The sequence below is a fragment of the Acyrthosiphon pisum genome, chromosome X (genome assembly GCF_005508785.2).
Source record: "Acyrthosiphon pisum isolate AL4f chromosome X, pea_aphid_22Mar2018_4r6ur, whole genome shotgun sequence".
Classification (NCBI taxonomy): domain Eukaryota; kingdom Metazoa; phylum Arthropoda; class Insecta; order Hemiptera; family Aphididae; genus Acyrthosiphon; species Acyrthosiphon pisum.
The window spans coordinates 91,320,850-91,336,611 of NC_042493.1; the positions used below are offsets into that span (position 1 = coordinate 91,320,850).

A 15,762-nucleotide genomic window follows, 5' to 3' on the forward strand; every position below is an offset into this window, starting at 1 on the left:
CAAGGTTATACACGACTATAATAAGACCAACGTTAACCTATGGATGCGAAATCTGGACAACCACTAGTATTACAGAAAGGAGATTAAGGACGTTTCAAAGCAAAATATGGAAAATAATTTGCCATCTTGTCTATGATAATAGAACAGGTGCATAGAGAAAAAAAATTTAATCGGAACTACAGAATAAGTTGGTATTGGAACTAGTTAGCAGCTTTATAAGTGGCCAGCGGATACAATGGTTTTGTCACGTAATGCGCAGAAATGAGGAAGAGACGGTTAGAGCGGTGCTGGAATAGAGGCCTACGGGGAAAAGGCCTCGCGGACGGCCTAGAAAGAGATGGATGGATAGATGGATGGATACAGTGGAAGAAGATCTCAATAAAATACGATTACGAGAGTGGTGAACAATATAGTTCATAATAAGGAAGAGTAGAGGCTGCAGATCGCGATGGTAGCGAAAACTTTTAAATATTAATACATATCAGCAGAAGAAGAAACGTTTTATTGAAATTCTGATATTTCTATGGTCTAAAACACATAAAACCAAACATATATACGCAAATTAAATTTCAAAAATAAAATGTTTAGGTTGGTAAATCGTTGTGTGAAGCGAGGAATTTTTACACTTAAAGATAAGCAATTACGATGAGCCGGGCCCAATGACAACACGCATCTTTTTTCAATAAATTACTGATAACTTATTGAATAATGTGAGTAGAAACGTTAGACCTATACCATTATCATTAGAATTGATCATTCTTTAAAATTAAAAAAAAACTTATTTTTTTTGTGTCTTGTACTCCTTTAACAGTGCTATACATAATGTATAAATTACTAATACATTACAATTATTAATTAGATCTTTTACTACATATTGTTCATTGTTATTTATTTGAGTTAATCTATTTCATAAACTCACAGTACTAAAAGCGTTTTTGATAGATCAAGAAATATATCGTAGGGTAGTTCGGTCAAAGCACTAGCTTTAAATATATACCTAGAAATGTAATTAAGAAATCAGACATGATATTAAAGTATAATTTGTTAATGTTATTGAAAAACGTACAGTGACTTCAATTGATTTAAGTTTTTGAAAATTGACGAATCCAAATTTTCTAGATTTGTCATGTTGTTTAATACTCTATAAAACAAAATTGTATTTATTTATGATATTAAGAGATTAAATGTCTAATATTTAGGTATTCATTATTATTGTTTGACTTACATATCTGTCAGATTATTATATCCACTAATCGAGTTTTCTGATAATTCCTTAATACCGGCTGAATTGTATATAGTTCTAAAATCAAAAATATCAAGATAATTAATATTAAGTAATACAATGTTTATGCTATGCTTGATATTATGTTTGTATTATATAATAGTGTTATACTTGTGTATTAACATATCATAGGCTAAAAGTATTAAATACCAACTCGTTATAGTCACTTAAATAATATAATACGTTACAATAACGATAAGGTAGGTACACAATTTATAATGTTTATAGGTACAGAACAGCATTATTGTATATTTTAACCTCGGTCTAGCACTTCTGTGGGTTTCGTCGATTAAAAAAGGGTTAAATGAGTTAACACTGTACTAGAATTTAAACTGAATTTTTCTTAAATATTTATAAATAATTAAATAGTATGGTACCTGTGTACTAGTATAATAATAATACATACCTGAAGAAAATTTTGTATTATTTAAATCTTTAGATTCACAAATTCTTTGTCTCTAATAATAAATCCATATTGTATTTGTAATGAGTTTTTATTTTAGCATAGTGATGAATGTATTGATTTTATACATGTGTGTTTTTTAATTTTTAATTTTTAATTTTTGTGTCTGAAGACACTTTTTTTAATAGGTAGAGAAGATTCTCTAATTATTCTGATCATCAATTTTTAAGAATCAAGGTCATTTAAAATATATAATACGAATTGCAAATTTGTAAAAGTACCTACTCTTAAAATGTTTCAAAACTATTAGGTAAATATAAAATAAGTATTATGCATGTTAAACTAACTACAAAACACTGTTGAACGAGAATAATAATGTTTGTTTTGTTAACTCTCGGTACCTAACATGAATGGTTTTAAGTTTAGAGAAAGTTTTTACTAAATTGTTATTGCACCCCAATATTGTTACAGATTTAGGTAAGTACCTAGCCTCGTGCTGTAAAGATCACGAGATGATCGTCATGAAGTGTACTGCTTTTGCGAACCAAACTTTTAATGTTAAGCATGCAAATAGTATTAATTGTCAATATTTAATAATGACAGTTTTATGTAGATGTATGCATCATACGATTACTATATAATTGTATGTTTTATTCGTTTGTATAATGTACTCAACTGTATATATTTTATAACAATTATTTAATTAATAGTTTACAATTATTATAATACCCAATATTAGTTATAACTATAGCTGGTATACCTATCTTATAGTTAATTTTTTGAATACATCTATCTATACTATTATATGAAGAGGAGTCGTTAGTTACCGTTGTCGAAAGTAATCTCTGGAACTACTGAACCGATTTCGAAAATTATTTCACCAATAGAAAGCCACGTTCTTTGTGATTGTCATAGGCTAATTTAAAAAGGGAATTGATCACCCCCGATAGGTGCTAAAATAAGAAATTTGAGATTTACTATAGACATTTTTGTTTATTAATGGTTGCTATAGCCTATGGGTTATAGGAGTTGAGAATAATATTTATTTATTTATTATTATTGTTTTTAATTTGAATATTAATGGAGCATCTCAATGACTCAATTGCATTCGAAGTTACGATCAGACGATCGGACCTACATCCACTTGCGTAACGCAATTGCTACTGAAGGAGACGCGGCCAACATTGGTCGTTTGGTCTCAGCCCATTCTCCTTTTTATATATATAAAAATGAATTTTTGTGTGTAGATTAGACCTCTGAGCAGAAGATAGGCTAATTTAAAAAGGGTCAAATTTGTTTTTTTTTTATTCATCAGATTTTAGTACGGTTGGGTTAGAATTTAGTATTAATTGATTATATTAATCCGCCGTTGGTGAAATTAAGTAAAAACGATAAACTTGGTATAACTTTGGTCTTTGATACTCTAGAGTTAAATCATACACTTACGTACAAACAGCACGGGATCCGCGATCTACCACAGGTAATTGCCTACCTGATAATATACTGCTACGAATCAGAATTTTTGGCTGAGCCACGATTGAGCATAAAACACCTTTTTTTGCGACCGAGTGAGGCTCGGCTCACAGCTCGCGTCAGATATCATAATAATTGGTGTAATAATACGTGAAAATAATAAATTACAAAATTTTGGCTACTTACGTGAATTTGGCAACATCGCATAAAATATTTGATGCTCAATCGTATTGCTAAAAAGGTCTATGCTCAATCGTGCTTTACCGGAATTTCTATTCCGGGCAACGGAAAAGTTAAGATAAGTTTTGAACACCATACACCGAATATTAAATAACGAATTGAACAAAGTTTGAGTCATAAAGAGTTGTTACATTTAAAAGGCAACGAAGTGCACTGGATCAGCTAGTAAATAACACAATAATAATACATTGTAGGTGCATTATAGTAAATTCATTGTCGTCTTAGAAAGTTATGAAATATGGATAACTCGTGTGGTTGAAAAATTAACGAATTGAAACATTTATTATTAAACATACTTAATATATAATACTTAGTATATATACGATGATAATAATGATCTTAAATAAATAATTAAAAGATACATAAATAAAAATTATGTAGTTACAAACATTTTGGTACAACGTATTTTAATTTCTGGTAATTCTATTTTGTATTTTATATATTATATAGGATGCTGGTTCCACGCAATGATAGTAAAACGCGAATGTTTGAAATCGTGACAGCTAATATCATATTATGTTAGTGTCTATATAAAACACCTTCCACAAGCGTTAAATTAAAATAAATATACACACCACTAAACAAAATTCTTGAATATTTAAAAATTATATTATTATGTAACTGAAGATATAGTACTTAAAACTTATATTCATTTATTAGAGTTAAAAACTATTTTTTTTTTCAAATAAAGAAGATGTCGTTTGAATTTTTTTTACACGAATAAATAATTGAATGCATGGGGCTTAACTATGGTTTGACGAAAAAGTTGTATCAAAATATTATTACGAGTGGCGTATTCATTTTTATGGAATTTATGGAAAAGTTTCCCTATATGACGACAAAACTGCCTTTTCTTACGACCTACCACATCCACGTGTATCACTCACCATAGATGTGGTGAATGACAGTATAGTTGCTCCGTAATGTGTGTACCAGACTGTACCTAAGTATTCTTCTTGCGGTTATTTATTCTTGGACCTTGGTGTAATATTGTAGTTGAATGAATGAATTATTATCATCGTGTATGTAGATTTTCAGTTAATTTATAAATATTGAATTTTTTTCGTTCATGGGCCAGCTTATAAATAATCTTAGTTAATAGAGCATATTAATTGCCTTTATTTTCTGAGTTAAAAATAATTTTTTTATGAAGCCCGGCGACTATGGCCATCAGCTTTTGTGGGGGTTATGAACTGTGGTTGGTAAGGTTGGTATGGTAAGGTGTTGTTACGGTAGGTAAGCAACACGTGTACATGTGTCAAGGTTTTAACTACTACGAACCCGGGTGATCACCCATCCGGGAGCTAGTAGTTATGGCCTGTGGGTGTTACTTACTCTTAGTCGCCTTGCACCAAGTCACTAAAAATAATTGAATACACGAACAATTAATACTCTATAAAACCAACACCTCAATAGTTCTATTCCAACTTATACTTTTCTAACTGAAAATTGTAGGTGTTAATAATAATAATAAATTGTAATCGAACTTGTACGACAGAAAAATTTATCATTTTAAGGGGTTGTTATTTATTTGTGGTAAGGTATATAACCTACTTCAGATATTTATCCGGGATAAGAAGACTATTTTATTGTAATTTAAAAAATCATTTTAGAAACTTGACTCCTTCATAAATGTAGGCAAATACATATTAACAAATACATTTTAAAAAAATCGAAGATTTTTATTCGTTTTTTTAAAAAAACGTAGGTACTGGAAAATATATATTAATATTTTTTATAAGAGAATAAAAATTAAACCCTATGAAATGGGTCTACATTATACTCACAGCACGTGTATTATCTCGTCAACAATCGGTATGATTTGGATATCCGAACAGTACAACTGCACTTTGTCTTTCCAAGAGTGTGTGTGGTTGCGAACACAGCAATTGTTAATAGTTGTGCACGGCGTGTTCATAACTGTACCTTTTGCCGATAGTTCTACAATGCAAACGCACAAAACCATCAAAACATCGAAAACCGACCACATCGACCACCAGCTGTAACATAAAAATTAAATAAATTCAGAAACGGCGTTAAGAAAAAATATGACCGCTCACAAAGTGTCAAAAGCACATTATTGGACATTAATATATAATAATTTTTTTTTATTTTATTGGTCTTAAGCCCGGCAACTGAGGCCATCACCTGTAGGATGGTACTGTAGGGTTTTTGGTACGGTAGGGAACGGCCGGAAGAACACGTTTTTGTGTTTGGCAGAATTTTTAAGTGGGCACCCGTAGATATCTGCAATTCCCTGGTGGGAGAAGGCGGCCTCTCTCTCCGGACACCGCGACTGTCCGAATAAAAATGCAGCCCGTGGCCAGGTTTGAACAGACATCGGTGCGCGTAGCGACCGACGTCTTAGTGCCCGTATTACAATCGTTAAACTAAGGTAGAACCACCGAATTCGGCCGGTAAAATCAGTGGTTGGGTTAAGCGTAACCAAAGTTTAAACTATGATTGTAAAACGGGCCCTTAGTCGGCTCGTCCCCCATATATAATAATTTATCATATTATTATAATATTAATTATATCGTATTAGACATTAATGGGTTTAAAAATAGTATCTTCAAATATTACGAAAATAGACCTAAAAATAGCTCACTCAAAAACAGTAAATGTGAATAAAATGCTCATGTGATAGGGCATCGTGAAACAAATATAATAATAATCTGTACTACGGATATCAACTCCGTTAAAAAAAAAATATTCACAATAACAGTGTATAATATTTTACATTTAACAATTTACATAATATTATGTCATAACAAATTAAAAATAACATTAAAAACTATAAATTTAGAATTTTTATTATTTCACCTTTAAGCTTGATTTGAATAGATACATACTATCGTAATAATTAAAGAAATCAATACCAGCCATTAATATGTTTATAGGAGATGACTCGAGTATTTTTTTTCTTTATATTTTTCACGTAATATACAAATCTTCAATTCGCGTATGGATTATAGGCACTTTAAACTTTAAACGCTGTAGAAGGAATAGTACCAAAAATAAGTTTAAATAAAAAAACTAAATGTTGGACATTCATTTTACGTTGTAGTGGATCCATATGAAAAAAATCCGAAATTCCATTATATCCCGAATGGAGTTCGCTTTCGGTAATATGGCAACTAAAAGGATAAATATCTTCAAAAATTATTTTGAATTGACTCTATACATCATGATTCATGAGTACCTATTAATGAGTATGAGTAATAGATTTATTGAACCAAACAAGTGAATATCAAATTAATAAAATAGTTTTGTGATATTTACATATTAGGCATATTATGCAAATATAATAAAACGATAAATTCTAATTATAATATAGGTATGTACAGAGTAATTCACCAAGGTCGTTCTGCCCAATTTTTGATTCATTTTTTTAATAATCAATTAAATCAATTTAAATATAATCAATTTGTTCCATATTTTTAAATTCTTGAGATTGTTTATAAAAATCTTGTTTTAGGCACCTAATTTAAAATTTGAGCGAGTAGTTTCTTAGTTACTAAAATGTTTATGCTAAGGATAATAGTCCTTAAAAATGTGTCGTTAAATTAATTTTTGCCGAATATATTGAATTTGTTATATTGTTGATAGGTTAGTCAATATTTAGATCATATTATATTATTGTTATTAACTTTCAAGTAAATACCATAACTTACCATATTAAGGTGTGAATAGATTCATGGTATAAATAGGATATAGTTTAAAACTATTAATCTTAATATTTTGAAAATGTCACTGTGCATAATATAAAATATATTAATGTACCTACAAAGATACCTTTAAAGATTTACGTTTTTCCAAAATTGTATTTTGTTTTCCCAATTATTAACAAAAGTGCCTCAAATATCACTTGCCTATTAGAATAGATAATTCCAAATCTAAGCATTTTTATTTTAATTAAAATTATCTAAAGAATACTGGGCCTAACTGAGAAAACTCGTTGTTGTTCGAAAAAGAATTTGTCCAGTTACCAAACAGTGTTGGTAGACACAAAAAAAACAATAATAAAACACGTGCATCATTTTAAAATCACTTCACTCAGAATATATAATATATAATATATTATATTATTTTATGTAATAAAATGTTGTCAACCCTATAAAAACACCTAAAACACTGTAATGACTGTAACTAATAGCCTTAGATGCTTGGTTATTTTTGAGATCAATAATAAAAAAATGTTGTCAAAAAATAGTACAAAATATGTATTAATGTGATGCCACAGCCGAATGTGTAATCTCTGTTTTACAAACGTACAACATAGCACATTGTACGTTAATATTTAATAATAATCCATTTTACTCTGTTATTTTTAAATTAGAGTGAATTGACCCATAATACAATTTAAAGATAAGATTATTATCGAAGGAATCTCGGAAAACTGTATTGATATTATTATTTTGAAGTAAGTTATGATCATTTTAAAATTTACAAAAAATATACAGTTTCAAAGAGGTATTATAACTTGCTTCTAAATGAAAAATATCAATAAAATCCTCCGAGACATGCGGTAATAAAACTAGAATAAATAAACAAATAAAATAAATAAATATAAATCTAGAATCTAGATAATAATATTATACCTTTACATTTTATAACACGTCAATTCACTCTTATTTTAGAATTTACAGAGTAAAATGTATTAATGGTCTATGATAGTCGCTCAAAAAGTCTTAAATTGCATTTAAAATATTTAAAAATGTACCTACTTTAAGTATTAACACTTTTCAGCCATATATCTATGCTAGTACGTATTTAATGTGTAAAAGTGTAAAAGTTGATCAGCCCCCTCCTTCCTAAAACTACGCCACGAAGCTACGCCACTGGGCGGAGACAACACATATTATGAAAGATCTGAAAGTTATAATAAAAATTTAAAATATTTCATATTCTATTTCATATTCTAAATGATGTAGAAAGTTATTAAGTTATCAATAAATATTTCGTTTAGAAATTTAGCAATAACATAATTTTGTGATATTTGTTTACCTATAATAGGTAGACTATTATTTTCCCGTCGTATATGAGCTAATATAGGCTACATACGTAGATTTTTTTTTTATCGAGTATCGTGTATGAACTTAAACCCCTCATTTGTAGGAATTGAGTCATGTAATTGTTTACCTGTTACTCTCGTACAGAAAATAACTATTGTCCATATAATATACTCAAGAGGGTCTAAAATGGAAGGCAGTCACCCAGTCAATTTTCGTCATATAAATGTGAAAATAAATTTTAAAATAATAATTTAATAGTAACCGCTAGTAAGATATAGTATCCAACTACTTAAGTGTATTTGTTTAGTTAGTTTAAAAATAAAGAGTTTTTTCAATACTTGAGAATTAAAATTTGTTAATGTTCATTTTTATAGATTTTTATAACCTATACTTCCAAATTATCAATGTCCGATATGTAAGGCTATTAACCCATGACAATTAATTTTGATAGTTTATGAGCTATGATCAAATATTATATAGGTACCTACTTATAAGATAATATGTAGGTATTTATCAAGGTTGTAGATTAATGGCTTAAACTTTAAAGTATGTTTATTATAGTAACTCATATAATATGCCAAGGATTAAAGTTTTCGTCAAACAATATATTACATTTCTTGGGATCTGAATTAAAATTAAGACACTTCTTTGTTACTAAAATGTCAGATTTAGGAAATCAGTAGACAATATATAAATTGCAATAAAAAAAATTATGATTACATTTATTACATAGGTGAACAACTTCAAAATTGAGTTATCAAATAATATCATCATTATTTATAGTTATTGAAGTCATCAATAAAATATCAAATATTATTTTAAATTTAAAACAATATTACGAAATAAGAGTTTAATTTATTGATTTTAACATTTGGGTAACGTTCACATAATCTAATGAGAGATCCAAGTAAAAAAAACTGGAAAACTTTCGTGTACCTACTACGTCATAAATAGAGAATCTCATTCAAATCTAAATATTAACTTGACAACAGATCACAAAAATAAATGAGTTACCTACCGAGTTACTTTTAGTTACTAACGTGGGGATTATTACACAATTATAACAATTGGCCAATGGTAAGATATTTTTTTGTACTATTTTATAAATATATTTAGATTTTAAATTGAATAGCATTAAGTGCAGGAGCGTCATTTAAACATTGTTAAAGGTATACTAACAACTATAATAGGCAGGCCAATAAAATTACAGCGGGCCAATATATTTTGTATAGTTTAGAGTTCTTACAAAAGAATTGTTTTTTCGCTACGCTCCAAAATTACAATTTTTATATTTTTCATAATAATAGTTAGTACTTAAACTGTTTTAATTTATAATTAAATATTTATAGATACTATTGTACCTGAAAAGATTGTACATAATAATCAAAACAAATCCTGAAATCCTTTGTCATACATAAAATATTTAATATAAACCAAACAATTTTGTATTTAATTTAAATAATACATTAATAAATAATAATAATATCATTAATATCACATATCCAAAGTAACCAATAATTAAAGTACCGATAAATTTAAAAAATGTGGGTAAATGGATGCCGCTTTGCTGTAAAGTAGTTTACAAGTGGGTAACTATATAATGGATGGTAATAAATTTGAATTAAATGATATAATATCATTGTATACAAAAAATGATTCTAAGCGAAGGCGATCAGACAACCTACCTATGATATTATTGTGAATAAAGTAATATATATTTTAAAACATATTTGCAAGGAACCTTTGTTTAAATTTTCAACCCTTAGCTATAAATTTGAACATTTTATAAATTTTTAACTACAAAATATTTTTTTAATTTTAAATGTGATACATTTTGTCAAAATTCTAACTATAAATGCTTACAAAAAAATTGTGCCTATGTATTTTTAAACTGCTATTGTAATAATATATCAGGAGCCTTTTATTTAATTTTATTGATATTAATTATAGAAAAAAAACTAAAATCTAATGTCTATGGTCATTTGTTTTAGAGTTACACCAAAAACTAAAATCGATTTTGCGTAAAATTTACCATTTTTTTCTTATTCTTTATTTTATTTTTCCCTGCGCTTTTAAAAACAATTAGGAATTTTGGGGCACCAACTAGATTATTTTTCACATCGAACAAGTTACTGTTAAAGAAAATTGAAGCAGTTTTACGGCCACAAACGGCGAATAGAGACACAAAAACAAAACATTAAATAAAAAAAAAAACATTGTAAAATCAATACATCTTTTTACCTACTTGGCATGTATTCAAATACTTTTCAAATATTACTTATTTAATTGTACGTCAAGACATCAAGTAGGTAGGTGAAAAAGTCAATTTTTATGAGCGTCTGAACTCCGAAGCTTACAATTTAACAAAATTGGATATTCGCACGTAAAAAAAACCGATCTGTAATTCAAACACGATAAACTGTATAAAATAGCATACAAATTTGATATTCATAGTTCATACATAAGATTTGAAAATTTAATTCAATATTTCTTATAAAAAGTTAATTGGTACTGTAAGCAAAAAATCTAAAATATGTATCAACTTTTTTTAGACATAGCAAGTTCAAATTTGATCTTATTTTTTTATCATTAGATATTATTTAAAATAATACATCCATAGCTTATAGCTATCTATATCTATGGATAATACAGAATAATAGGTATGCGACTTTTTTAACCAGATGATTATATATATAAAAAAACAACAGACGTGCACACTGCACTGGCCATTTATCTAAATATTTAATTAACAATTATTATAATATACAAAATTTATATTTTAAACATAATATAAGGATATATAATACGATTTAACTAATTAGGTCGTGTGGGTGACCGCTCAAATTTGGACTAAATTATATATATTTAAACGATGAATAACAATTTAATGTTATTTTGTTATAATTTTAAAATAATATTTGTGGGTACTTGAAACCTTTTAACGTTTATAAATATATAGATATATTAGGTATACTGAATACACAAAGATATTTCAACGCAATGTTTTCGGCCAAATCTAGTTCAACCTACCTATTCACTATAATAGAAAAATTAATAAAGTTTTAATAGCAATATAAAATATATATTATCATAAAATATTAAAATATTAAAATATATAATGCTTGGTCATAATACGGGCTAATCTTTCCATTCAGAATCGTTTTTTATCATACACTATGATTTATCATTGAATTCCAAACGAAACACATACATTTCTGTGACTTCTTCAATGACTGTGTACACTCGACACATACTGTACATCAAAGTGGTTATACCTTCTTCCCCCTTTTTTTTTGGAATTAAGATAAAAATGCTTTGAATTATTATAACTATAAAACATATATATTTATATAATTTTATTAATATTGGGTTTGTTCGACACAACTTATTATTATTTATCTATAATTATCTAAGGGAATCGACCGGATCATTCCTGCTTCTGGTAATGGCAGGAAGCGTCGTAGACGGGTCCGGTATAGTGCTTGTACCTTGTACTTGCTACCATCCAGGGTTGAGCAATAGCGTACGTAGAATTTTAGTTCGGTTAGGGTTTTACGGGAGTAAATAATTTACATTATTTTTTCTAAACAGTTTTTATATAATTGGTTATGACAAATTATAGATAATTTCAAGTTTAGTCTACAATTAGAACACTCGAGTGTTTAACCTCTGGACACCTGATCATCTTTATTGAGCCTATTCGGCTAGTAATAAACGTGGTAATAATTGATGGATGATACATGATGATATACCATATATGACGATTATGGCAGACGTTTTGTAATGTTCTAAATAAGCAAAACAACTGAAACTATGATTGAGGTCTTGGTCATATTTAACAATTTATTTTACATCTATTAAAAATGACCAACAAATTATTGACTCTGAGTATTTTAATGGTAGTAAATAAGATTTTTTTGTAAAAGAAAAACATTTCAGGGGGGGTCAGAACCCTAGAACCCCACCCCTGCGTACACCACTGGAGTTGGGTAAATTACTTTTAAAAGGTAATGAAATTACGTTACTCGTTTATTCAAAAAAATGTTATTTAAGTTACATTTGCGTTACCTAAAACTATTTTTATCACGTTACATTACTTTTTCAATAATAAATTTTAGCGCGTCACAAATAACGTTACTTTTTTCAATCATTGATAACAGTTATCATTTTTTTTAACCATACTCAATCGTAGACCTATTAATATAGGTTTATTCATAGGTCTATGTATTCAATTCATATGATTCAATTGTTATGAGTATATTTTACAATCATAAAAGTAATGATAATATACCTATTATGTACAAATGTACAATCATCTCACCTATATGGCTATAAATAGTCATAAATCATAATTCATTTTAATTAAATTGTTTTTTAAACCAAACTCTTTTCTTTCTGCTAATAAAGTGATATATTAACATTAATTCTTGGAATGTTTAGGTAATAATATTGTTAACTATTATCGAAATCGAAAATAAATACAATTGATTTTTAATTTTTCTGAAATATTAAGCCGCGTACAAACAATAACATTTTCTGTTAAGCCGTAACACCGTTCCACCACTTGTCGGTAAATTTGGCCGCATCAAAGGATGTTACGCGCAATTGTTACAAGTGTGTACGCGACCTTATATTGGCTCGTTTTTATAATACATGCAAAACTTTTATTTTAATAACGTGGAAAGTAATGCGTTAGTGCGTTACTTCATAGAAATTACTTTAAAAAAATAATTTTGTTACAATCGCGTTACTTTAAGTAAAATCCAATAAAATTACTGCTGCGTTATAGAAAAAGTAATTGCGTTACGTTACTATTCGACACTACTACTATCGCGGGCCGAGAATATGATTTTTCTATAAATAATCTCACAAAAATACTGATACATTTTAGAAAATAAAGATATTTAAAATGGGCCTGCGTATCGATGGATATTGGTCCGCAGGTACCTTGACAGGCCACATAAGTCACATAAAACTAACATGGAAAATTCATATAAACAAAAAACTCACCCAAGGCTATACAAGAATGAACACCCTTTATCCCCTAGTTAACTTCAAATCAACCCTCCAAATGAAATCGTCCATCTTCTATACACCTCAATAATCCGGCCATTAGTCACTTATGCCTGCCCAACATGGGTGGCTACTTCCCCAGTAAAAATAAAAAAAAATCCAAATTCTTCAAAACAAATTTCTTAGAATATGTCTCAAAGCCCCATGGTTTATGAGAAATAAACAAATTCATAATGACACAGGAATTCCTCTTCTCCAAGACTGGATAAAAATACAATTTAAAAACTTTCACGCAAATCTCAAGACATCCGATGGCGGACGCTTCTACAACCTGGGAACAAAAACTAAAAATCGGCGTCTAAAACCACGACTACCTCAAGATGTTCTCCTATCACAATCAAGCGAAGACGAAGACCAAATTTAATTTAATTTACCACTAAAAATAAATATTAACTAACATTTGCATGTATACTTCATATCACTATATCACTAACAAATAATATTAGTATTTCGTAATTTTTCATTAAATAAAAACTGTAATAAACTTGTAATAGCATGTACAATATGCTGAAACATTTAAATTTTTAGTAAATAAAAAAAAAAGAAAATAAAGATATTTAAAATGGGCCTGCGTATCGATGGACATTGGTCCGCCGGTACCTTGACAGGCCACATAAGTCACTTAGTTATATCTGGGCATGCAAATAAAAAAAAAATGAAATATCCACAGCTTATAACGGGTGATAAAGTATAAACATAATATAAAGTATTGATGGTACCGTTGATGGTACACTAAGTATTACATCACCTTTTTGTGGATTAACTAGCTAATTTAAACGAATAAACAAGATAAAATATTTGAAAAGTAACCATCAGGAGCCGGTGGGCTTCAACCCTCAAATTGCCTGTTCCCCCATTTTATCCAGCCCTGACTTAATTGGGTATTACTATCACTAAGAGAGTCACTTGGTATCATTATATTTTAACTAGGTATATCCAACAACACTGCCGAACTAAATTTATACACATCTTTCCGTTATTGCCGTCTTGGCTTCAATTCATATTAAACGGTAAATAAGTGAATTTCTAAAATGGGATGTCACACATGTACACTAACGTGCACTTAAATCTTGTCAACATACAATGAAGAGCATTGGGTAAAGTAAATTGGTGAAAGTAATTTTTTTTTTTGTTAAGCTGAATTTGATCTCAATAACTCTGGCGATGTGTTATTTTATTACACCTATGAAAAACTTGAAATCATTTTAAATTTCAAACCAAATAAAATAAACTTGTACAATAACATTGATAAGTACCTATAAATTATATTACTATAATTTTTAATAATTATGCTCTCTAATGGCAATAATAAATATGCCAAAATGTCGTCCTAAATAAAAAATAATTCAATTCACGTGCGTCAGCAGTTATATATGTTACAGCTACAGTGTTGAATTCCGTTATTTTATGAAATAACTAGGTAGTTCATGAATAACCTACGAATGTTAGGTAAAGTATGAAATAATTCATGAAAATTGTACTTTAACTAGTTATTTCATAGAGTATCTAGTTATTCTATACAATTTCAGTTTGATATCCGTTATTAAAGTATAAAATACATTAAAATCTTAAATATATATTTTAATATTTTAATTATAGTTATATTATTTATTTATTTGTACATGTAAGGCCAATATGGCATTTAGAGATGCAGAATACCTCATTTTTTCTACAAACACATCGCTTTGTGTCACATTTTTTGGTACAAGTGCACTTAAAAAAACCCTGACCAGTTCCCAGTGACTGCGCAGTTGCCGCACATCTTAATGTAATACTTTCATTTGGAACAGCTTCTACGGCTAACACATTTTCTGAACATACTGTGAACTAGGATCGAGAGTATAGTTGTTTATTATTGAAAATGTTAGAACTACATTTATTTATCATGATATTTTGTTATTTACAATTTTACACATTAACGAAGTGATGCCAGGGAATGTATAAAATAACTAGTTAAAGTATAAATTATATACATTACTTACAAGCTTTAGTTATTTTATACATTACCTAGTTATTTCATAAACTAACTGATTCAACACTTTAACTGTAACATATACACCCTACATAAATGATTGTTTTTATTCATAGTTTAGATATATGTATCTTATAAGAATTCAAGGATACTGCTTAGGGGTATAATATGAGAAGAAAATAAGAAATACATAACTCTATATAGGTACGACAGAGATATAACTACCTACGTTGGGAATCGCGCAGATTTATGTCAAAATACTATGAATATTATGCATATTATCATTCAATAGGTAGATATAATG

At 28.5% G+C, this 15,762-nt stretch overlaps 1 protein-coding gene across 3 annotated transcripts in view; it reads right to left on the minus strand.

The window, feature by feature from the left end:
- The window catches only part of LOC100163512 (lutropin-choriogonadotropic hormone receptor-like), an 86,333-nt gene that overhangs the window by 58,631 nt on the left and 11,940 nt on the right, over positions 1 to 15,762 (minus strand). For all 3 annotated transcript variants that reach the window (XM_029491132.1, XM_016807441.2, XM_001945344.5), the window contains exons 2-5: positions 5,186 to 5,398; positions 1,226 to 1,300; positions 1,067 to 1,141; positions 920 to 997 (exon numbers count right to left, since the gene is read on the minus strand). In XM_029491132.1, the coding sequence (XP_029346992.1) occupies positions 920 to 997; positions 1,067 to 1,141; positions 1,226 to 1,300; positions 5,186 to 5,398 (441 nt within the window). The remainder of the gene's footprint in view (positions 1 to 919; positions 998 to 1,066; positions 1,142 to 1,225; positions 1,301 to 5,185; positions 5,399 to 15,762) is intronic.